This window comes from Eutrema salsugineum, unplaced genomic scaffold (assembly GCF_000478725.1).
Source record: "Eutrema salsugineum unplaced genomic scaffold, Eutsalg1_0 scaffold_5, whole genome shotgun sequence".
Taxonomy (NCBI): domain Eukaryota; kingdom Viridiplantae; phylum Streptophyta; class Magnoliopsida; order Brassicales; family Brassicaceae; genus Eutrema; species Eutrema salsugineum.
The window spans coordinates 14,454,597-14,476,469 of NW_006256612.1; the positions used below are offsets into that span (position 1 = coordinate 14,454,597).

Here is a 21,873-nt window from a genome sequence, read left to right on the forward strand (position 1 = left end):
AACTTACTAGATTTCTTGGATATATATATTTTTTTTTCATTTCTACTGAATATTATCCTCCAAATCGGCCCTGCCTAAAGGGGTAGTTTATCTTTCATTTTTTTTCTTTCCATTTAGATTTTTGTAGTCAATGGATCTAACAGACCGTCGCAACCCTTTCAACAATCTGGTTTTTCCGCCGCCGCCGCCGCCACCGACCTTCACAAACCCTATTTTTCCACGAGTCAGCTCTCCCGGCACGAACTTCCCCATTATTGCCATCGCAGTGATCGGAATCTTAGCCACCGCGTTCTTGCTTGTAAGCTATTACGTCTTCGTCATCAAATGCTGCCTTAATTGGCACCAAATCGACATTTTCCGCCGCCGCAGACGAAGCAGTGACCAAAACCCTCTAATGATTTACTCTCCTCATGAGCTAAACAGAGGTCTCGATGAATCCGCCATTAGAGCAATCCCAATATTCAAATTCAAGAAGAGAGACGTTGTTGCAGGAGGAGAAGAAGAGCAGAACAAGAACTCTCAAGAATGCTCTGTTTGCTTGAGCGAGTTTCAAGAAGACGAGAAGCTGAGGATCATTCCCAATTGCTGCCACGTGTTCCACATTGATTGCATAGATATCTGGCTTCAGGGCAACGCGAATTGTCCCTTGTGCAGAACCAGCGTTTCTTGCGACGCAAGTTTCCCTCTTGACCTAATATCTGCACCGAGCTCTTCCCCGGAGATTAGTCCTCCTTCTCGCAACCGGATTCGTGATCAACCTGACGCGGTTTTAGGAGGTGACAGAGACTTCGTCGTGATCGAGCTTGGGACCAGTGATGGTAATAACAGACAAAGCGTGAGAAACAGAGAACTCCTTCCGGAACAAGAAAGGACCGAGGTTTCTCCTAAAAAGTTTGATCATTGCGCAATGCGTAAGAAAGGAATATCTTATAAAGTGACGAGTATGGGAGACGAATGTATCAATACTCGAGGCAAGGATGATCAGTTCGGTGCAATTCAACCAATAAGAAGATCGATCTCCATGGATTCATCAGCTGACCGCCAACTCTACCTTGCGGTTCAAGAGGCGATTTGCCGGAAAACTGGGAAGATCCCGGCGGTGGCCGGAGAAGATGGAGCTTGTACGGAAGATTGTAGCAGTAGTGGTGGTGGTGGTAATAACAAAGTGGTGAAGAGATGTTTCTTCTCTTTTGGAAGTAATAGAGGTTCTAGAAGTTCTTCAATATTGCCTGTTTATTCAGAACCATAATTGTGTTTTCTTCTTCCTTACTCATTTAAACAAAAAAAAATATTCTTTTGTTTTTGTATTTTTTTTTAATTGGTTATATTTTGAGGTGAGTTAAAAGTATTTTGGAGGTTGATGTAGAAAAGAAATATATGTGCACTGTTTACAAGTCAAAGTAGTTGATGAGTATTTGAATAGTAATTTTCTTGAATGTTACAAGGAAACAAAAAAAGTCACACCAACTGCTGTTAGATTTCTCACATTTTAAAAATTGAACACTTTTTGTAAACGAATATTTGGTTACCATCTCTGTAAATGAATAGTGCAATTCCAGACTGAAAAAAACCCCACTTCTAGGATTGAACATAAACATGTTAAAACAGACTGAAACTTGAATGTGTTGATAGACATTTCTTCATAGGTAGAACAGATTTTATTTGTTGTTATATATATGATACATTTCTTAACTGATAACTCAACTATACATATAAGTTTACTTCAAGTTCTCTGTTTCCTTCCACATACTCACTCTTTCTGTTTCAATTTTTTTCTTCCCCATTCCTTTTGATATGTTTTTTTTTTTGTAAATCGTTTCAAATAATATCCATCAACCTAAAGATCACATCTTGATAAAGTTTGCAAAAATAACAATTTACCACTAACACTGAAAGGGAAAATTATTTTATGCTGATAGACAACCACCAGCTTTCTATAAATTTAGATTAAACACAAAGATTTCACCATACTCAAGGGTGGACATTTAAGCTGACAAACACACACAATTCTTTATTTCTTTCTGGTACTACATTACTTTATTAAGGGAGAGCTAAGAGGAAAAATAGCTTAATATGGAAAAAGAAGACAAGGACCGACCCAACAGATGCAAGAGACTCGTATATGACATATATATTATAAGTCAAGCAATGGAGTTTACTCTTTATGAGCTTTTCATATCTTAAAATAGGCCAGATGCGATTCGTCATTGATGTCTTGCTTTAGGTATCCAGCTGAATACTCAGGTATAGTGAAGTCTCTGTATTTCGCAGGGTTCTCTTCAGACAACAGCTCTTTCATTGGTCCGTAAACTGTTGGATTTGGATGCATACTCGTGCTGAAAAAGCTCGCGACTGAAATCCTTGGTCCAGCTTTGTTTGCGAGCACCCTGTGCTGCACGCTTATGAACCTGTCGTTGGTTACCAGCTGCGGAAACACCCAAGAAGAAAGAAACAAAATTCAGTCAAGTTATCTCAAATCTCACTAAAAAAAACACACATTTAGTACTGTTTCGTATATAATGAGCTTACCTGCAAGAAATCTCCGATGTTAATGACGAGTGCCCCGGGAGTAGGTGTGACATCGACCCAACAGTCTTGATGAAGAACTTGAAGACCACCGATCTGGTCTTGGAGAAGAACAGTGAGGAAGGAGTTGTCTGAATGCTTACTTGTTCCCAAAGTTAGTTTAGGTTGTGGACAGGGAGGGTAATAATGGCTGAGCATAAGCACACCCTTCATGCAACCCTTGCTCTTAAGGGTATCAGAGCTCAAACCAAGTGCTTCCGAGAGAAGTTCAAAGAGTAAACCACCTAAGCTCATCACATGCTTCGAGTATTCAAGGACACCTTCCCTGTGATTTTTGAAAATCAATTAATCCTAAAACGACGAGTCTTTTAACCAGTGATCAATTATTTCATATAAGACTCTTGTTCAAAGGAAAAACCAAGTTACCTGCAGGCTTCTGGGATCTCCTCAGGCTGTGGAGGTTTTGGGTCCATGTAAATACCGAATGTGTCTCTCCAGTTAATAGACGACGAGCTATACAGATTGAAATTGCTGTGGTAGACAAATTTCTTGCTGAAGTCGCGGGAGAAGTAAGATTTCTTCACCTCGATATCTTCCTCATGAAACTTACGAACTCCATCTTTGATCTCTTCAAGAACGGTCAAAGGAACACCATGGTTGATCACCTGGAAGAATCCCCACTTCTCCGCGGCGTCTTTGACCTTCTTGACGACGGCTTCACGCGAGGCTGCGTCCCCGTGAACGCCTGTAAAGTCGATGATAGGGATTGCGAATTCCGAGTTAGCAACAGGAGCTTTCTTGTCGTTCAAGGTACCTAAAGGATCGTGGAAGATGCGAGGAATTTCAGTGATTTGAGCATCAACGAGGCCTTTCACGCCTGCTTTTGTCTCATCGAAAGCCTTGCGCTCACTGTAAGAGTCAAATTCTGTTGCCATTATCTTTTAAGCTTTGTGAAGGGTTTTTTTTTGTTTACTTTGTTAAAGAACCTTTCTCAAGATAGTACAAGATATAAAAAAAACTTCATAGGAGACAGGGATATAAAAAGGGAGAGCGAGTGAGGAAAGTGTCGGTTGGAGGTTGTGAATTTACCACTTGTGGAGTAAATTCGTTTTTGGGACTCTTCGCATAACTACTACTTGCCTCGTATAGGGGACCGATCCACACATTATTTTCACCGCAGACAAAAATATACTCCATATTACTACTTCGCATAACTACTACTTGCCTCGTATAGGAGTATATAATTTTGAATTAATAATTTTTTATTTATTTTGGGAGCATCAATTTATTTTAAACATTAATATAACTACAATTCTGATCTGGTTTTTGGGTCACATAAGTCACAACCTTTTCATAATAATTACATGTAATACAATTCTTGTGATAAATTTTTGTCTCTTCTTTTTTGAGGGGCCAAGGATGAACTTTATCTCTTTTTTTTTAATCTTTATACTGATCAAAATGAGTAAATCAATACAAAAAAATAAAAATATTTAACTCAGTAATCTTAGGTGATCCCTCAAAAAAAAAAAAATCACCCAAAAAATATACCTACTTCAACCAAAAAATAGATATATAAAAAACAAGAAAATTCCAAATGTCTTGATAGATTGCACAATTTGCAGAAACCTGTCGTAAAGGGTCGAAAATATGTTTAATGATAGAACAATTTTATTTAGAATCAGGGTTTAACTTAAGAAAATAAAATTAGGTTTATGTCATGTTGTCTTTTTCTTTTGGTACCATAGGGGAGTTGAATTGAAATTGATTTTGCCTTTTATTCTTTAGTTCTAGGTAGGTGGGGTTAAAACTGCAAAAATTAGTGTGGGGACATTGTAAAAATTGTTCAATGGAAGAGAAAATGACGGGTGGATCAGCCCCAGTACGTATAAGCTTGGGTGTCACAACATGGACTGTGGAAACCTTTGAAAACGTGTCTAACTTAAGAAACATATATTTTCTGACGTTAGAAAGAGGACAGCAACGGGGTTAGGTTTCAACGTTGGATAGTAAGGGGTTAGGTTTCCAATGTTAGATATTACGGGGTTAGGTTTCTGAAACACAATAAAGGTGATTTTCAATGTTTTGGTATTACGGGGTTAGGTTTCGGAAAAGTGAAAAACCGTACCTACCTCCCTCTCATGTCCGGATTTAAATCACACATCTCACTATATTTTCACATGCATTGAGTCAGCTGAACTAATATGGGCCTATTTTATTTATTGGGCCTTAGCCCGATAGCATCTCTCTCTATCCGTCCTTAAAATTAAACTGGTCAATTGAAACCCTACTAGTTAATCAAATAGTACATAGTTATCTACGTATATAGTTTACAGCCCAAATTCAGCTAAAATTCAATTTGTGTTTCGCTATCTTCGTTTTGTTTTTTTTGTTTTTTTTCACTCATCGTTTTGTTTGTTTTCTGTCTAGCTCAGTCTTACAAATAATAGTTTTTTGCTCAAATAAATAATCTATTTCTTACAGTAACTAATAGATAAAGTGAATAATCTAGTTTACAGCCCAATTGTGATTTCAATTTTTATAGAAGAAATATACTAGAAATTCGGTTTGATTCTATGTCACTTTGATTTATTTAAGTTTCGGTTCGATTTTGGTTAGCAAGTAACTTCAAATATGATTACATTAAATTGGTTTAAATTGTTTGAGTTTTTAGATAAGAAAGCAATCAGTTTACAAATAAGCTTTGGTTTGCTATTAATTTGATTAGTTCGGTTTGGTTTGGTATTAATTTGATTTGTTCGGTTTGGTGTGGTCTTCTTTTCTTAGATCAATGGAAGTTTTGCTTTTCTAAAAAAAAAAAGAAAAAAAGAAAGAAAACAAACAGAACCGAGCTTTAGCTTCCACCGAGAAATATTCCCTATCTCCGACGGCAAACCAGGCCTGCGACCTTGAGACAGAGACGGAGACAAAGCGAGAGAGAAAATGGGTTTCTTCTCTTTTCTTGGAAGAGTTCTCTTCGCCTCTCTATTCATCCTCTCCGCTTGGCAAATGTGAGTTTTTTTTTTTTTGGTTTCATTTGTCCTTCATCTCCTCTCGATCTCTTCTCTCGTTTCTCCGGTTTCGCGAATTGAGGTTCCTTAATGTGTATGTTCAATCTTCTTCGAGGGAAATTTATTGTGCTAGACCTGATTTGATTGAGAATTTCGCCAAAGTGTTTGATTTGGTCTAAGCTCATCTAGGGTAGATCTAGGGCTTGTCTAATACTGCCTAGCTGATGAATCTAGCCTAACCTTGGGTACTTTTTCCCTTTTTTCCTTTGATTTACGACCCAGATCTCTTTCTTAATGACGAAAGTGATTCAAGTTTTGATTTCCCTAACCGATGCTGCAAAATTTAACTCACAGGTCCAGCAGAATATGAATACGTTGTTTTGATATCTTATTTATCAATGTAAAGTTTGATACTTTGATATTGTCTGTCAATGTCTGATTTGCTTATTGTTGATATGTCTGCTTATGTATCCCTCGCCGCTTTTGAGGACACAGGGAAGTTTTTTCGTAAATTCTAAGGGAAATAGTTAAATTCATCCTTAGCGCTTTTATTAAGCATTTTTCATAGAGTCAGCTCCCAAGAGACTGTGGTATCTCCGTTTCTGAGCCTTTTGATATCCCTTTTTCATATTATAGCTCTCTTTAGATGAAAAGGGTCTAGTTTTTCACCATTCGGATCTGATATATGGTGAAGTGAGATACGGTGATGATTTGGTGTGTCGGTGCTGTTATTCCAATTCCATCGCCAAAAAAAACACATTTGAGCTCCAAATTTGTGACACATCTGTTTGCTTGAAAGCTCACCAGTCATATCATATGTTTAGAAGCTTTCTCAAACATCCTCTTGTCGATCATCTTACGAAATCCAAACTATTCGTCGTGGTACTTCTTATTAGGTTCAATGACTTTGGAGCTGACGGTGGTCCAGCGGCTAAAGAGTTGGCTCCGAAGCTTGATCTGACCAAAGCACATCTCTCTTCCATATTCGGAGTAGCATTGCCCGACATAGAGGTATGCCTGGTTTGTTGGTTGCTTAAACCTATGGTTCCTTGTCTTCATGCCTCTTATGCTGTCTATGTATATATATGTTTTGTCTGACTTGGAGAACGAATTTTAAAAGGTGAAACAAGTCGTATGGGCAATTGTTGCTCTGAAAGGACTCGGAGGCTTACTCTTTGTTATTGGCAACATCTTTGGCGCCTATCTTCTGGTAAGGACTTCTTCATTTTTGTTGAATATTCAAAGCTTAGTTGTTGTATTGACTTGGGAATTTTCAATTCTTTGTTTCTTAGGCTTTCTACTTGGTGGTCGTTAGTCCCATCTTATATGATTTCTACAACTATGGACCCGAGGACCGCCAATTCTCTCTTCTGTTGACTGAATTCTTGCAGGTTTTTCTAAACACCTCTCTTCATTTACGCGTTCTAGCTTGCTTTTGCCATGATATGGGTTCTAGTTCTTCGAGCTGAACTTACTCTGAATAAAGAATGTTCCTTTGTGGCCGCTTCTGAAAACCCAAATCTGCCTCGGTGAGTCTCATTCTTTTGCATTAATGTTTTATTGGCAGAGCGTTGCGCTTCTCGGGGCATTGCTATTTTTTATCGGAATGAAGAATTCGACAACCACTTCCAAGAGGAATCTGAAGAAGAGGACACCCAAGCCTAAAGCTGCTTAGCTTCTATTCTCTCTTCCACAGACAAGTGTCAGGCTGATGTCTTCAAGCACCAACTTCAATTTTCTTCCTTACAACTTCTGGTTCTTTTTCTATTCTAGGATTCTAGATTTAGCCACATTTTGTATTTTCTCTGTTAGTTCAAATTTAACTTTGGGATCTAAGAGTTTTCTTTTGTTGAATCATACAATTCTTTTCAGTGATCTTAATATTGGGTCGAGGAGACATTTTTTTGTGTCATCGGTTAGAACTTAGAAACCGTGGCTTTTATTCGATAAATTTCTTTTCTTTTCATGTGAAACTTAATTATTTCCATCCGTTTGAAGGTAGAAGATGTTTTATCGTTGTAGTTTATGTTGTCCAATAAGCTTTTTTTTTTCATTCAGACTAGTAGTCTGTTTGCAATTTATGTTGTCCAATACGCTTTTTTTTTCATATCAGGCTAGTAGTCTGTTTGCAATTTTTCGTTTTTTTTTTTTGACAAAAAAAATATGAATCACTGAAATCTGTACGAAACATTAGTGAATGGTGAACAAAAATCGATTTTTCTGCAAGGGTTAGCGGTTCCCTTCCGTCAGTTACAACTTACAACAACCGTTTAGACTTATAAAAAGTGATATTCATACTCCTATTTTATATTATAGTTGAAATCCAATGGACAAGCTTAAATTACGAAAATAAATTATGATATCACATCAATGAGTTTGTCAATATCTGAATAGGGTTTTGATAAAGGTTATTTCTAAATAATCTGAACCGCTAATTATTTTTGTGATAATTATAATAAGAGATTGATTAATTATTCAAAGACATAATACCTTTAGTTTTAAACTAGAATATGATTCTTTCCATTATATGTGGCACACAAAATCTCATAAATTTAAATAGGTAATAAAGGGATTAATTGGTTAGTCTAAAGTTGGTATACGAAAGAAAAGTTATATTATCTCCTTGGTCTAAAGTTCAAATGGTCTTTATCACTCTTTTGCTTTTGAAAACCATACAGAAATTTATGAGAAGTTAACAAAAGTTACGAACAATGCCACAACTACTTGGAAAACAATACGTTGTGTTTGCAAGAAACCGCGCGTTACCAATGGAATTGTGTATATTTAAAATATATGAAAGATATATGATTAGATTTTTGAAAGATCTTCTAATTAGTCAAATTTTATTTAAAATATATAATTTCATATGTATCTGGGAGACAGTACTCTAGAAATATTTTTTTGGGGTTCTCTATAAATATCATATTTGTTAACAGGATAAAAAGTACCACAGCCTGTTTAATAACAACTTATAGCTACAAAATTGTGATACTTAATTTTATGATTTTGGTGATAAGATTATCTTTATGAATTTCTGGTTAGCCAAACTAATGAGTTTTATTACAAAAAGGAAGAAAAAAATCTAATCAGATTGTTTGTTCTTGACACTTTTTAGAAATACTAAAGAATTTTGTTTTCAGAAACCAAAAATAAAACAGTGGAATTATTAGTCCCCATAAAAGAGAATATAGTCAAACTCATAAATTTATTAGTTTAATCAACTAGTCAAAAGGGAAAATACTTGAAATACTTGAAAAGAAAAGGAAAATAATCGTAAAAGATTCGACCGTTTTAACCAAAATACAACCCAAGCATATTTGAACACATCCCTCTATATATAATCACACACGCACATACTCACTCACACTCGTATACATAAAAACAAAGACAACAAGAAACACCGGTCATGTCGTCCACGGCGAGAAATATATCTGGCGGTGGAAACCGAAAGTCGAGTAGGCTGCAGCGGCGGGCTCCACCGCCTCTAAAGATAAACCAATCCCAAGCGAATTGGAATGTGGCTATTCCTCTTTTATCACCTACGGAGTCGCCGCCGCAGATGCCACCGGCTGTGATGAAGAGAGAAGAGAAACGTCGGGGAAAAGAGACGGAGAAGCTGCCAGTTTTCAAGAAGTGGCAGCACCCGGCGGCTCCGTTTTACTACCAGCCAGCGCCGTCATCGAATCAGCCGTTTGCATGGCCCAACTAACGCTCTCTTAATTATATTAGGGCTAACGTATATACCTATGCTTTATATGCCGACCGTATGGATACAAACATATCAAAATATCATTGGTTATGTAGCATAATTATCTTGATGCATGAAATATATTGGGTTTGATGTTATTTTGTTTCGGTTAACCATGAATTGTAAACTAAGTAATAATATACAGTACAGATTTCGTGATAATCGTATAATTTAGGCTTTATATATTCTATCAATCTTTGCAAACTGTAAGAAAAATCTTAGATTGATGAATAGATGTTACATGTAAATCAAAAGTGTATTAATTAATTATTCTGTGTGCATTTTTTTTTTCACAAGAAAAGACAAAACAGTTTTGATGAGTTCGAAATATTTTTTTAGTATTGACAAAATGACAAGAAAACTTTTATGTGTGTTTTTAAAAATTATATTTGATTGCTATTTCATCTAAAATTATTTTTTGAATTACTGCAACATCTTGTGAGTTGTGATAACATAAAAAAAAAACAAAAACAAAAGCGTTAACTGTCAACGATGCAAATTGTAACCGTAACTTCCTCTTGATTCTTGAATAATACTCCTATCACTTTTTGTTTATTAAGAAAAAAAAATCAGTAACACTATTCACTTACTTACATTTTTTTTTCTAATGTGTGCAAAACTTACAGCTAGCTGACTGACGACCCTCATAGATAAAGCTTATATGTGGTCTTACAGAATTTCCTTTCTTAAAAGATTTGTGGACTTGAAAAGTAAAAATTATTTTGTACATTTTCCTTAAGTGTCAAAAGATGCATGCAGATATATTAAAGGCTTTAATAAAAATCCGTTTCAAACACTTCAAGTAATTGTTTTTCGGTATTGTTATGTAGTTTATCATATATACAGTAGTTTGTACTAACTAGGTGAATACCCACACATAACGTGCGGGTTTTTCTTTTTAACTATTTTCAAATCTTATATAGAAAAAATATAATTTTTTTTTGTTATGTGTGTTAGTATGTTATTATAAACAATTTTAAAACTTTTATATATAAAAGAAACAATCTTAAAAATTAATTTAAAATACAATATCATAAATATAAAACAAATATAATCATTATTTGCGATGTGTATTAGTATGTTACTATAAATAATTTTAAAAATTTTATCCAAAAGAATTAAAAATTAATTTAAAATATAATATCTTAAAAAAAAAGTTAAGAATTATATAAAATTACAATAAATATCAATTATTATCAATCAATTAATAAAAAACTGTTCATATTCTTTGAGTGTTTTAAAACTTGATATTAAAATTTTTTTTTAATAAATGATAACTTTAAATTATAAAAGTAACACATGTTATCTCCATATCAATTTAAAATGATGATGTGTCACTCATATGGAGAGAATTGATCATCTTTTATATATAAGATTTTATTACAATGTGTATGTACGGATAAAAACCTTTTCCTTAATTAATTTGAGGACAAAACTCAAATATTGGTCTGGTTGATCATATCGTATTTGATCTTACAATATTTGTATTTTCTAGGCAATTTTTTTTATTGCGTAGAAAATTTAATACTATGATATTTTAGTGATTTTGGATCCAGTGAGATGCTCTTGCACTCAAGACTCCTCTTCTGATTAGAGTTGGAGTTAGGCCCACACAATAAAACCATTCGGTATGTTATGAATAGAAAAACAGAGATGGAGTGTTTAACTAAATCATGTCTAAGAAAAGGAAAAAAATAAACGAATTCGTGTCTAAGTCGCTAGTAGGTCAAGACATTGGGCAACCATAACGTGTTAGAAACGAAAATATAAAAATTAGCATGTATTTTTTAATTATTATGTATGAAGCATATCAAATTAGTCGAAAATCTAACTTATGTTATCATGTCAGCCACAGATTGTGCCATTTACTTAATTTAATGAGTAGTAGAAGACTTGAAGTCTAGGCTTCATACCTTATTTATTTATTTGTCTACTATCCTTCACAGTTTAGAGTTAACTGTCGCATGCATTTTTGTTTCAAGCTAAACTTTTCTTTTGTCATGTAAATCATTGACAAGTCAAAATTTTTATGATTCATATAATAATATTTTTTAAAAAAAATTAGATTCAGTGTTATCAAATATCTATAAAATAGAACATATGACAAATGGAAGCAGAAAAAACTCTAAATTTTTGTTTTTGGTAATAAAAAATACTGTAAACTCAATGTTTTTAGAATACAAATAAAAGGCAATGTTTAGTTAGCATATTTATCTGTACCATAAAATCTCTCAGAAATTAAACACATTTCAGTTTGCATTAATAAAAATTGTAATTTGTCATCTTTTATCTTTTACAAGCAAGTTCAAATGATTTTTAAAAAATCTCATAGATTTCTACAATTGAGAAAATCAATTAGTTTTTTTTTGTTTGGGTTTATTTTTAAATTTTGTTAGAGTCATTAATCCCATTAATTTAAAAAGATAAATCAAATAAAAGAATCCGATAAATGATTTTGGTAAGAGTCCACGTAGGTCAAGATGTCGTGCTCGTGTTGTGTTCCAAACGAAAAGCGTCTATGTTCTCTTCATGTACCGTTTATGGGCCCCACTGATTTCCTTCTTCAGTCTCCCCCCCCCAATTCCTCTCCCTTTCTCTCTCACCAAATTACTCGCAGAGCCTCTCACACAATTTACTCTCTTTCTCTCTCTCTCTACATTCTGATGAGTTTCGTGAGCTAGAGGGAGAGAGAATCAAAGAAACTCTCAAAGATATAAGAATCCGATAGCTCTTTCTTCGACGATTTGCATTCTCCGGAAAAAGGAGATTTTGACTGATCGTTGTATTATAATAATACGACTTGCAGGTAAATGATTTCTGAAATGCGAGATGGAATATTCATAATTGTCGCCATTTCTCGTCTGGTTTTTGGGTTTTTTCTTTCTCGATTACAATTGTTTGGGACTTCTGAGAATTATCCGGGGAAGGAAGCGCTGGATTCTGATTTTATTTGTTGTTCGTAATTTCATATATTTGGGAAAAAATTTTGGTTGGTGAAAGCAAAAAAAAAATAAAATTGGTCGGTGTTATGAGAAAGATTAGAATATAGCTTTACTCTCTTCAAAGAAATTTTAAATTTTTCTGGGTACGAATATTGAAATTGGAAAAATTGACTAGTTCGAATTCTGGGTACGAACGAATGATTCACCACCTCTTTGTATTTTCATATCAGGAAGATCAATCGATGCTAAAGACATTGTTAGTTCAGGGGCTTTTGTTCTTCTTCTTAATAATCGGCGCCGTCGCCGGCGACGACAACGACGGTGGCTTGTCAATATGCAACTGCGACGACGACGACAGTTTCTTCAGGTTCGAGGTGATACTCGAATCGCAGAAAGTGGGCGACTTTCTAATCGCAATCGCTTATTTCTCGATCCCAATCGAGCTGGTCTACTTCGTAAGCCGAACCAATGTGCCTTCACCTTACAATTGGGTCGTCTGCGAGTTCATAGCCTTCATTGTTCTCTGTGGCATGACCCATTTGCTCGCTGGTTTCACCTACGGGCCCCATTGGGCTTGGATCATGACAGCTGTCACTGTCTTCAAGATGCTGACTGGGATCGTCTCCTTCCTCACGGCCATCTCGCTCGTCACTCTCTTGCCCTTGCTTCTCAAGGCCAAGGTTCGAGAGTTTATGTTGAGTAAGAAGGCGAGAGATCTTGATCGTGAGGTTGGGATCATAATGAAGCAGACTGAGACGAGTTTGCACGTTCGTATGCTCACAAGAAAGATAAGGACGTCTCTAGATCGACACACGATTCTCTACACCACGCTTGTGGAGTTATCAAAGACTCTGGGGCTCAAGAACTGTGCGGTTTGGATCCCGAACGAGATCAAGACGGAGATGAACCTTACGCACGAGTTGAGACCGAGGAACGATGACGAGGATCAGAATGTGAGTGGTGGTGGTGGGTTTTCGATACCGATTACAGAGTCTGATGTTGTGAGGATAAAGAGAAGCGAAGAGGTGAATATGTTGAACACTAACTCTCCGCTTGCCTCGGTGACTAGCCGAGGGAATCCAGGTCCTACGGTTGGGATTAGAGTCCCGATGCTTCGTGTTTGTAACTTCAAAGGCGGGACACCGGAGGCGATTCACATGTGTTACGCGATCTTGGTTTGTGTGCTTCCTCTGGGGCAGTCTCGGAGCTGGACTTACCAAGAGCTTGAGATTGTCAAAGTTGTGGCTGATCAAGTGGCTGTTGCCATCTCTCACGCCGTGATTCTCGAAGAGTCTCAGCTCATGAGGGAGAAACTCGCGGAACAGAACCGAGCACTTCAGGTGGCGAGGGAGAACGCGTTGAGAGCTAACCAAGCCAAGGCTGCTTTCGAGCAGATGATGAGTGATGCGATGAGGCGTCCTGTGCGGTCCATTCTCGGGCTGCTTCCTCTGATAATGCAGGATGGGAAGATACCGGAGACACAGAAGGTTATCGTTGATGCGATGGGGAGAACAAGCGAGCTGCTGTTACAGCTTGTAAACAACGCCGGAGATATAAACAGCGGGACGATCCGAGCAGGAGAGACGCATGGTTTCAGTTTGCGTTCGGTTGTGAAAGAAACAGCTTGCTTGGCCAGGTGTTTATGTGTTGGGAACGGGTTTGGTTTCTCGACGGAAGTTGATAGAGCATTGCCAGATTTCGTCGTAGGAGATGCTAGAAAGGTGTTTCAAGTGATGTTGCATATGCTCGGGGGTTTGATTAACCGGAAGAACAAAGGGAATGTGACTTTCCGGGTTTTAACGGAAGGAGGAAACTCAGGTGTAGTAGAGAGGAAAGATAGCCAAGAAGCGGTTTGGCAACAATGCTATTCCAAAGAATACATCGAAGTTAGATTCGGATTCGAGGTAGCTACAAAAGGCCAAGAGAGTAGTAGTAGTAGTACTAGTAGTAGCACTAAACCGGAGGAGGAGGAGGAGGAGATTCCGAGTTTCGACATCTGCCAAGATATCGTAAAGGTTGGACATTTTTGTTTTTTCATTCGCAGGTAGATAAAATATGTTACTAGATTGACTCTTGTTGTTTGTTTTGTGAACAGTTGATGGAAGGGAATATATGGGTTGTGGAGGACGGTCGAGGTTTGGTGAAAAGCCTCTCGGTTGTTTTCCGGTTCCAACTCCGGCGATCTATACTGTCACGAGGCGGTGGATATTCTGGAGAAACTTTTAAAACATCAACTCCTCCGTCTACTAGTTACAATCATTGGCGTCAGGAAGGGGTTGAGTGTAGAGCAGAGCAGAGATGATAAGTAAAGAGTCTAAATATTTTGTAAAAATGGTGGTAGGGGTTAATAATTTAAGATATCAGTGAGTGAGTGATAACTAAACGGCGCCGTTTCGTAAAATTATTTAGGTTTAAGTAACCTATCTTGTAGGCAAAAGGTATGGTTCTCGGACTTGTTACCTGTTAGATAACAGAATCCGGAGGATGTCTTTTTTTTTTTTTTTTTTTTTTCTCTCTCTCTCTCTCTTTTCTCTTTGTTATTCTCTGTCTCTCTCATTGGTGATTGGTGTTGTTAAATGTTTAAAGCAAGAAAACTAATCAGACTTAAAATGGTTTTCTTTAATGTTTAGGAGTTCTCTAACGCCACAAGATGACGCTTAGGAGTTCATTAGGAAATTCTTTTCTTTAATGTTTCTGATTTCTATTCTTTTTTTAAAAAAATAAAAAATAGAAGCATTCTTTGTAAAGAATTTTTTTTTGATGAATAAAATTTTACATTCTTCAAAAAGAAAAAATCTAATCAGACTTAAATATGGGATTAAGATTTACAAGCCTTAAATCCTCTGTCAGATATTGATCACATCCCATGGGATCGGATTGGATCACGTAAGTTCGCTGGACTTTTCAAAAACTTATAGAGGAGTTTACAGTCTAGATTTATTGATTTTCAGATCTATATATAAACCAATTTTAGATTAATTTGTTTATAATAAGTATTGATTATATAAGATTTGTTTCTTTATAAAATGAATCTTTCTTTCACTCAGATATTAATAAACTTCTCTACTTTTGAAAACATATATACAACAATCTCATCGAATTTAAACCTTTTCTAATAATAAAATTGTTTAAAATTTAGACCCTGTAAACTGTTTATATCATAATTATTTGTTCTGACATATATATATATCTTCTGATAGAAATGTAATAAAAGAGATTTCAGCAGGAAACAAAATTAATAATGAAGTGATGATGAATTTATTTAAGGATTGTGAGGAATTTTTAAATGTAAATCAATCCAATTACATGTAGATTATAAGGTGATGTTGTTTTCGACTATTACGAGTGAGGAAAAAGAAAAACATGAATCAAAATATCAAGAGTTTCTAATTAAGTTAATAATTAATTAAGGGTTCTCTCCGAGCTGTTTCGTGCGACCTCTCTATTTATCTCTCTCTTTCTTCCGTCTTTTTTTTTTTTCTCTCTCTACAGAATCTCTTCTCTTCGAGCTGCCATTAACCCATTCAACGAATAAGCTTCTCTTTGCTCTTTCTTCTACCATCTCAGGTTCGCTTCGATCTACACGATTACCGTTAAGCCCTTCAATATCCGCTCCCTTGTTATTCGGATTTCTCGAGGCTTAGGTTACGATGACAGTCTTTCTAATCCGAGAGCGGTTTTTGATTTTCCGATCATTGATTGCATCTGGGTTTTGTTAAGTTTCCGATGTCTCATGAAATTGGTGGGGTTTTCGATGGAGATTGTAGCTGAGAGAAATGAAATATTGGTCTTCCTCTAATTTTTCGGCTGATTTTATTTTACCATATAAGTTTTTGAGATTGAAATTTGGGTTTATTACCCATCGATTATCTGATGTGGGTTTAAGCCATGAATTCGTTTGCCCTTGGCTGGGTGATTGAATTGATACAATTTGAGAGAGCCACCAGATCGTTGAATATGATCCAATTATAGGTTTGGGCAAGAGTTAGGAGGCAGACGATCGTTGTAGCTGGAGACTATGTATCTGCTTGTTCCTTTGTCCGTTTTAGTGACGAAATCGATTGGCTTTTCAGCAAGTCTTATTTCTTTAGGCTGGGAACTTATCAAATTATGTCTTGGAATATTGTTTTCAAAGTACATAGACTTGTGGGAATTGTAGAATTTATGATCTAATTTTTTGTGATTTATATATTTATTTTATTTTTATAGTTGAAGGAGAGAGAGCTTTGACGAAATAAATCATACTGGGGAATGGCAGAGACTGTTAATGAAGACTCTGGAGTGGGACGATCAGTAGAGGAGAGTTCAAATGGACAACACAGTCAAGTGGAGAATGGTACCCCATCGACCTCGCCCTCTTACTGGGACATCGATGAGGATGATGATTATGGTAGGTGTTTTTATAGCAAGATTTTTCATGATTATCGTTTAGTTTTCCACCGTGTAAAACTTGGATGTGGCTATTTTCAAAATGAAATTCTTCATACTTTGTACAACTGAGAGTGCTTGGACAGATGTGACTCAATGATTCAGTCCATGCAGTTGCCTCTCATTTGTAAATTGTTCTTCTCGATTAGTTTGGATCATATCTATAAAGCCGGCTACAGACGCCTCTTCTATGTATGAGTTTTCTGTAAATACTAACATGCTGATTATCATTCTCTTTTTTCATCTTGCTGTTGCAAGGCAGAGATTTATCCTTTCGCGTTGTTATATCTGATGTTGAATCCCTCTTGTTCTTTTTGCTCTCTTATCAATTGATATATTTTCATCTTTCATTTAGCAAATGCATGCATCTAAAAGCAATTGTTGGGGTGAAAACGTGGTAGAGACTTTTATCTGTTTGTGTTGAAGAGCTCAGTCTTGTATAGTGTACTACCATGTAATTCTAGATAAGGGGGATTTGATAGTATTCTCCTTCCTCGTTTGGTTTTCTGCCTTATTATACTTTAATGTGTTTTCAGCTGTTTAATGTGTTTTTTCTTCCAGGCCTTAAACCCTCTGAATTATTTGGAAAACATACATGGAAGATAGATAAATTTTCAGAAATCAACAAAAGGGAGCTCCGTAGCAGTGTTTTTGAAGCTGGCGGCTACAAATGGTACATAGCATATCTTAATCTTTCTCATCCTTAAAAATTCTGCCTCACAATAAAAACTTGGGATCTGGATTTTAAGGCTCTGATTTGTTACCTTTATCAGGTATATTTTAATTTATCCACAAGGATGTGATGTTTGCAATCATCTCTCTTTGTTTCTCTGTGTTGCAAACCATGAAAAACTTCTTCCAGGTTAGTACTTTTGCCCACTGGCTTGCAAGGCCCCCTTTTGTTCTGGATACCTGGTCATGTAGGTTCTGTTGTTATCTTTGATACAGGCTGGAGTCATTTCGCGCAGTTTACTATAGCTGTGGTGAATAAAAAAGACTCAAAGAAATCCAAGTATTCAGGTGACTTTTTGAGTCTGAATTTGCTTGCCTCCTTAAAAATATGCAGACAACTGAACTCACCTATTGCAGATACGCTTCACCGGTTTTGGAAGAAAGAGCATGATTGGGGATGGAAAAAGTTTATGGAGTTATCTAAGTTACAGGAGGGGTTCATAGATGATTCTGACTCTCTTACAATTCAGGCTAAAGTTCAGGTGATCAGGTAATGAAATATTGACTCTGAGTAAGGCCATTTTTCCATGCTACCATTAATTACTTAATAAGATTACCTTTTCTCGGATGTCAGTGAGATATCCATTGTGGATAATATCCGTATAATTGGTCCTTGCAGGGAGAGGGTGGATCGACCTTTTCGCTGCCTTGATTGTGATTATAGGAGAGAGCTTGTTAGGGTGTATTTGGGACATGTAGACCAAAATTGCCGACGTTTTCTGGAAGAGAGAAGAAGCAAGCTTGTGAGGTTGATAGAGGACAAGGCAAGATGGACGAGGTATTTCACATTGCGACTGTCCCTTAACTCCCCAGATTCCAGAACTGGAATCATAATGCATTGCGATTTGTGATGATTAGTTAGGAGGAATTAGCTGTGGTTACCTTCTTCTGAGGAAACCATGCTATGTTAGAATTATCTTGTTTTCCACCATGCGTTTTGAGTCCAATATAAATTTGTTTCAAATTCAAAATTTTTGTTTGGTGGCTGTGGCTCTCCACTATCTCTGATTTACAAGTCTTGATAGCAAAGGAACTTGAGATGCTGGGACGGATAATCCCTAAAAGAGGATGTGGGAAATTTTTCTTAGTTCACACACTTGTTGAAGGCCAGGATTTACACCATTCTAGTATAGTACTGCTGCCTTACTTTTATATATCTTGTGATATCTTAAGTTGAGCAAATTTCCCTAAAAAGGAATGAATTATCATTCTTGGTTGCAGCTTCGGTGCTTTCTGGCTAGGGATGGACCAAAACTCTAGGCGTCGGATGTCTAGAGAGAAAATGGATGTAATCCTCAAAGGAGTAGTAAAAGAGTTTTTCATAGAGAAGGAAGTTACATCCACTTTGGTGATGGATTCCTTGTACAGTGGGTTGAAGGCTCTTGAAGGCCAAACTAAGAACAAGAAAGCTAGGCCAAGATCATTAGATGCCAAGGAATTGCCAGCTCCGGTTGTTAGTGTGGACAAAGATATGTTTGTATTAGTTGAGGATGTGCTGTTACTCCTAGAAAGAGCTGCTCTAGAACCATTGCCGCCAAAAGAGGAGAAAGGTCCTCAAAACCGTACAAAGGTCGGCTTCATGGGTTGTAAATATATAATTTTGGCTTAAATTCTAGTAGCTGTGATCATTTCTGCATTCTTTTTTTTTTATTTTCATCTTTGTCGTGTGTCTTATCCATTTTTCTCTTTCGGAGGACTTGTTGCATTGTCCACTAGGAAAGGTTACTTGTATTGAGAAAAAAAAATTCGTTCTTTGATGGAAATCTAGGATGGCAATGAAGGAGAGGAGGTCAACCAGGAAGCCATTGAGCGTGATGAGAGGCGTTTAACTGAGTTGGGTAGACGAACTGTAGAGATATATGTTCTTGCCCATATCTTCAGGTAACAATGCAGAATATGTTTCTGTACGGTATTCCCATTGTGTTCTTCCTTGCTGTGCTTATGTATCGTACTTCAATATCTCTGAGAACTGCAGCAGCAAAATCGAGGTTGCGTATCAAGAAGCTATAGCGCTGAAAAGGCAGGAAGAACTAATTCGGGAGGAAGAGGAAGCGTGGTTGGCAGAAACCGAACAGAGGGCCAAAAGAGGAGCAGCTGAGAGAGCGAAGAAATCTAAGAAGAAACAGGTGTGATACTTTCTGCTGTTCCAAAACCGAATTTTGCTCCTTCTGTTTGTTGGATGTTGATGAGAGTTTGTTGGTTTTTGAACATTTTATAGGCAAAACAGAAACGGAACAAAAATAAAGGGAAGGATAAAAGGAAGGAAGAAAAGGTGAGTTTTGCAACACATGAAAAGGATTGCGAGGAAAACCAACATGATGAGGAAGAAAAGGATTTTGTCACAGAGAAAGCACAGTCCTCAGCTGAAAAGACTGATACTCTTGGAGATGTGTCCGACATTTCTGATTCTGTGGATGGTCTCGCCGACATTCTTCAGCCTGATTTAGAAGATGGGGACAGTAGCTCTGTTCATTGGGATACCGACGCCTTGGAAATTCATCCTCCGGCATCAGGAGGGAGCAGCAGAGGAAGCGGCATTTCCATATCTAGACCCAATGGAATTGCAGAAAGAAAGAATCAGTCCACTATGGATGATAGTTCCTCGACCTGTTCTAACGATTCTATCCAGTCGGGGGTTACCAATGGGTCTTACAAAGGAAATGCCTTGAATTGTCGAAACCAGAAGTCGCTAAACAAGTAAGTTTGTTTTCACCTCACCTTGCTTCTTTTTTTTTCTGTTCTGATTCCTGATGATAAGACACTTTGTGATTTGCAGAGGAAAGAACCAACAGGTAAAAGTGAGTGAAGCAGATGATCAGCCTTCAACACTCGGAACAGACCCAAAGAGTCAGAATTCTTCTTCCGAATCTGATTGGGTTGTTGTCTCCCACATCCAGGAGCCAGAGAGCTCTTGGAATCGTGGTCCCGTCCGGAAGGTTGGTCACACTCATCCTTTTAACGTTCGAAATTATAAGATCAGAAGGTAGATGCTGAGTACAAGTTCCTTTTGCAGGATCGCAACGCCGCTCAAATCACTGCGAACTCAGTTGACATGGATCGACCTAAAGTGAAAAGCGCTGCTGTACTTTCTTTTCCCAGAACTGCTGCCAAGAATTCTTCACCCTTGACTCAGGCAAAACCGGAGAAAAAGAGCGTTTCAAACGCAGACGCTGTTCCAAACAGGAAAGTAGTGTCAGCAACTGGACCAACTTCATCAAGTCAAGTAGCGCCGCCATCTTCAGATATTCAGTCGCAAACTGTTGGTCTCAGAGCTGATATGCAAAAGATCTCTGCTCCAAAACAACCTGCACCAACAACAACTATATCAAGGCCTTCTAGTGCTCCAATAATTCCTGCGATGCAACCCGCCCCGACCATCATCTCCTCGTCGGTTCAACCAACAACATCCCTTCCTCGCTCGGTTAGCTCAGCTGGTCGTCTAGGTCCGGACTCTTCACAACGCAACCAACAAACTTACATTCCTCAATCCTATAAACACGCCATAGTCGGTAACTCTGTTGGTTCATCATCTAGTCTCAACCACCACCCAAGCTCTCATGGAGTTGTGCCAACCACTTTGCCATCAGCATCTTACTCGCAAACACCACCGACATCATCTTATCAGTCAAGCTTTCAATTCAGTCAAGATGGGCTATTGTGGACAGGACGGAGTTCAAACCCTGTGAACATGGGCATGAACAACCCTTATACACCCGCCGTGACTAGCAACAGATCTCTAAACCACATGGACATTGAGATGGCGCGACAGCAAGCTCAAAGCTTAATGACCGACGAGTTTCCTCACCTCGATATTATCAACGACCTGCTCGAAGACGAAAACTGCAGCAACATGGTGTTTGATGGAAGCATATTCAATCCACAAGCCCAAGTGTTCAACAACCAGTACTCATACCATGGTGGTGGTGGTGGTGGTGCTGATGTAGGTGTCTCAGGTGAGCTGTTGTCTAATGGCAGGTCGATGAGTTTTGGAGAGGAAGGATTCCATTACATGCCGCGTGTCACGGCAGGCGGACCATATGCAGATGGTTTGATACCGACGCAATGGCAAATGGCGAACATGGACTTGTCTTTACTAGCGATGAGGAACAATAGCTTGGAAGATGCAACATCATACCACCATCACACATACTTTGGGTTGGACTCTTCGAATCCGAGTTTTTCGTCTGGGATTAATGGCTACACTGAGTTCAGGCCGTCCAATGGTCACTGAGAAACGAAGGCCGGTCTATAAATACCTCAGCAGCATGATGCATGAAGGGGGATCTTAATTTTTCTCTTTTTCTTTCAGGGATTGGGATTTGTAATATTTTATAGAAAAGAAAAGAAGAAAATACAGTTTGTGTAAAGAGAGCTGTCTTGTCTTTCCTCTACGTTTCAAATAAATTCCGTTTTTTTTTTTTAATAAGATAGTTTTCGCATTTCTTCTATTGACAACTTTTGCCCTGAACCTTTTGATATATATAAG

At 37.4% G+C, this 21,873-nt stretch overlaps 6 protein-coding genes across 9 annotated transcripts; 5 read left to right on the plus strand and 1 right to left on the minus strand.

The window, feature by feature from the left end:
- Positions 1–22: 22 nt before the first annotated feature.
- Positions 23–1,365, plus strand: LOC18994431 (RING-H2 finger protein ATL1). The gene has a single exon (XM_006418074.2). It carries the CDS (start codon positions 131–133, stop codon positions 1,247–1,249), a length of 1,119 nt encoding a protein of 372 aa, XP_006418137.1. The 5' UTR covers positions 23–130; the 3' UTR covers positions 1,250–1,365.
- Positions 1,366–1,892: 527 nt separating this feature from the next.
- On the minus strand, positions 1,893–3,530 carry LOC18994432 (1-aminocyclopropane-1-carboxylate oxidase homolog 6). Its single transcript, XM_006418075.2, has 3 exons — positions 2,953–3,530; positions 2,530–2,851; positions 1,893–2,425 (listed from the first exon to the last, which is right to left on the minus strand). Exons 1-3 carry the CDS (start codon positions 3,459–3,461, stop codon positions 2,174–2,176), a joined length of 1,083 nt encoding a protein of 360 aa, XP_006418138.1. The 5' UTR covers positions 3,462–3,530; the 3' UTR covers positions 1,893–2,173.
- A 1,781-nt stretch (positions 3,531–5,311) lies between these two features.
- LOC18994433 lies at positions 5,312–7,518 on the plus strand. Its single transcript, XM_006418076.2, has 5 exons — positions 5,312–5,537; positions 6,434–6,548; positions 6,658–6,747; positions 6,830–6,928; positions 7,105–7,518. The coding sequence occupies exons 1-5, from the start codon at positions 5,470–5,472 to the stop codon at positions 7,210–7,212; spliced, it is 480 nt and encodes a 159-aa protein (XP_006418139.1). The 5' UTR covers positions 5,312–5,469; the 3' UTR covers positions 7,213–7,518.
- Positions 7,519–8,943: 1,425 nt separating this feature from the next.
- On the plus strand, positions 8,944–9,336 carry LOC18994434 (uncharacterized protein At4g14450, chloroplastic). Its single transcript, XM_006418077.2, has one exon. The coding sequence runs from the start codon at positions 8,944–8,946 to the stop codon at positions 9,244–9,246; it is 303 nt and encodes a 100-aa protein (XP_006418140.1). The 3' UTR covers positions 9,247–9,336.
- A 2,567-nt stretch (positions 9,337–11,903) lies between these two features.
- LOC18994435 (ethylene response sensor 2) lies at positions 11,904–14,837 on the plus strand. Of its 2 annotated transcripts, none has more exons than XM_006418078.2 (3): positions 11,904–12,091; positions 12,458–14,242; positions 14,323–14,837. In XM_006418078.2, the coding sequence occupies exons 2-3, from the start codon at positions 12,470–12,472 to the stop codon at positions 14,527–14,529; spliced, it is 1,980 nt and encodes a 659-aa protein (XP_006418141.1). In that variant the 5' UTR covers positions 11,904–12,091; positions 12,458–12,469; the 3' UTR covers positions 14,530–14,837. The 2 variants fall into 2 exon arrangements, with proteins under 2 accessions (XP_006418141.1, XP_024008752.1); XM_024152984.1 differs by having other exon boundaries at positions 12,462–14,242.
- An 805-nt stretch (positions 14,838–15,642) lies between these two features.
- LOC18994436 (TNF receptor-associated factor homolog 1b) lies at positions 15,643–21,824 on the plus strand. 3 transcript variants are annotated; one of them, XM_006418079.2, is made up of 13 exons: positions 15,643–15,794; positions 16,437–16,617; positions 17,217–17,328; positions 17,429–17,517; positions 17,604–17,675; positions 17,745–17,877; positions 18,007–18,165; positions 18,609–18,957; positions 19,156–19,268; positions 19,363–19,513; positions 19,606–20,084; positions 20,164–20,323; positions 20,401–21,824. In XM_006418079.2, exons 2-13 carry the CDS (start codon positions 16,479–16,481, stop codon positions 21,616–21,618), a joined length of 3,174 nt encoding a protein of 1,057 aa, XP_006418142.1. In that variant the 5' UTR covers positions 15,643–15,794; positions 16,437–16,478; the 3' UTR covers positions 21,619–21,824. The 3 variants fall into 3 exon arrangements, with proteins under 3 accessions (XP_006418142.1, XP_024007791.1, XP_006418143.1); XM_024152023.1 differs by having other exon boundaries at positions 19,366–19,513; XM_006418080.2 differs by lacking the exons at positions 15,643–15,794; positions 16,437–16,617; positions 17,217–17,328; ... (2 more) ...; positions 17,745–17,877; positions 18,007–18,165 and adding an exon at positions 18,375–18,514.
- The last annotated feature ends 49 nt before the right edge of the window (positions 21,825–21,873 follow it).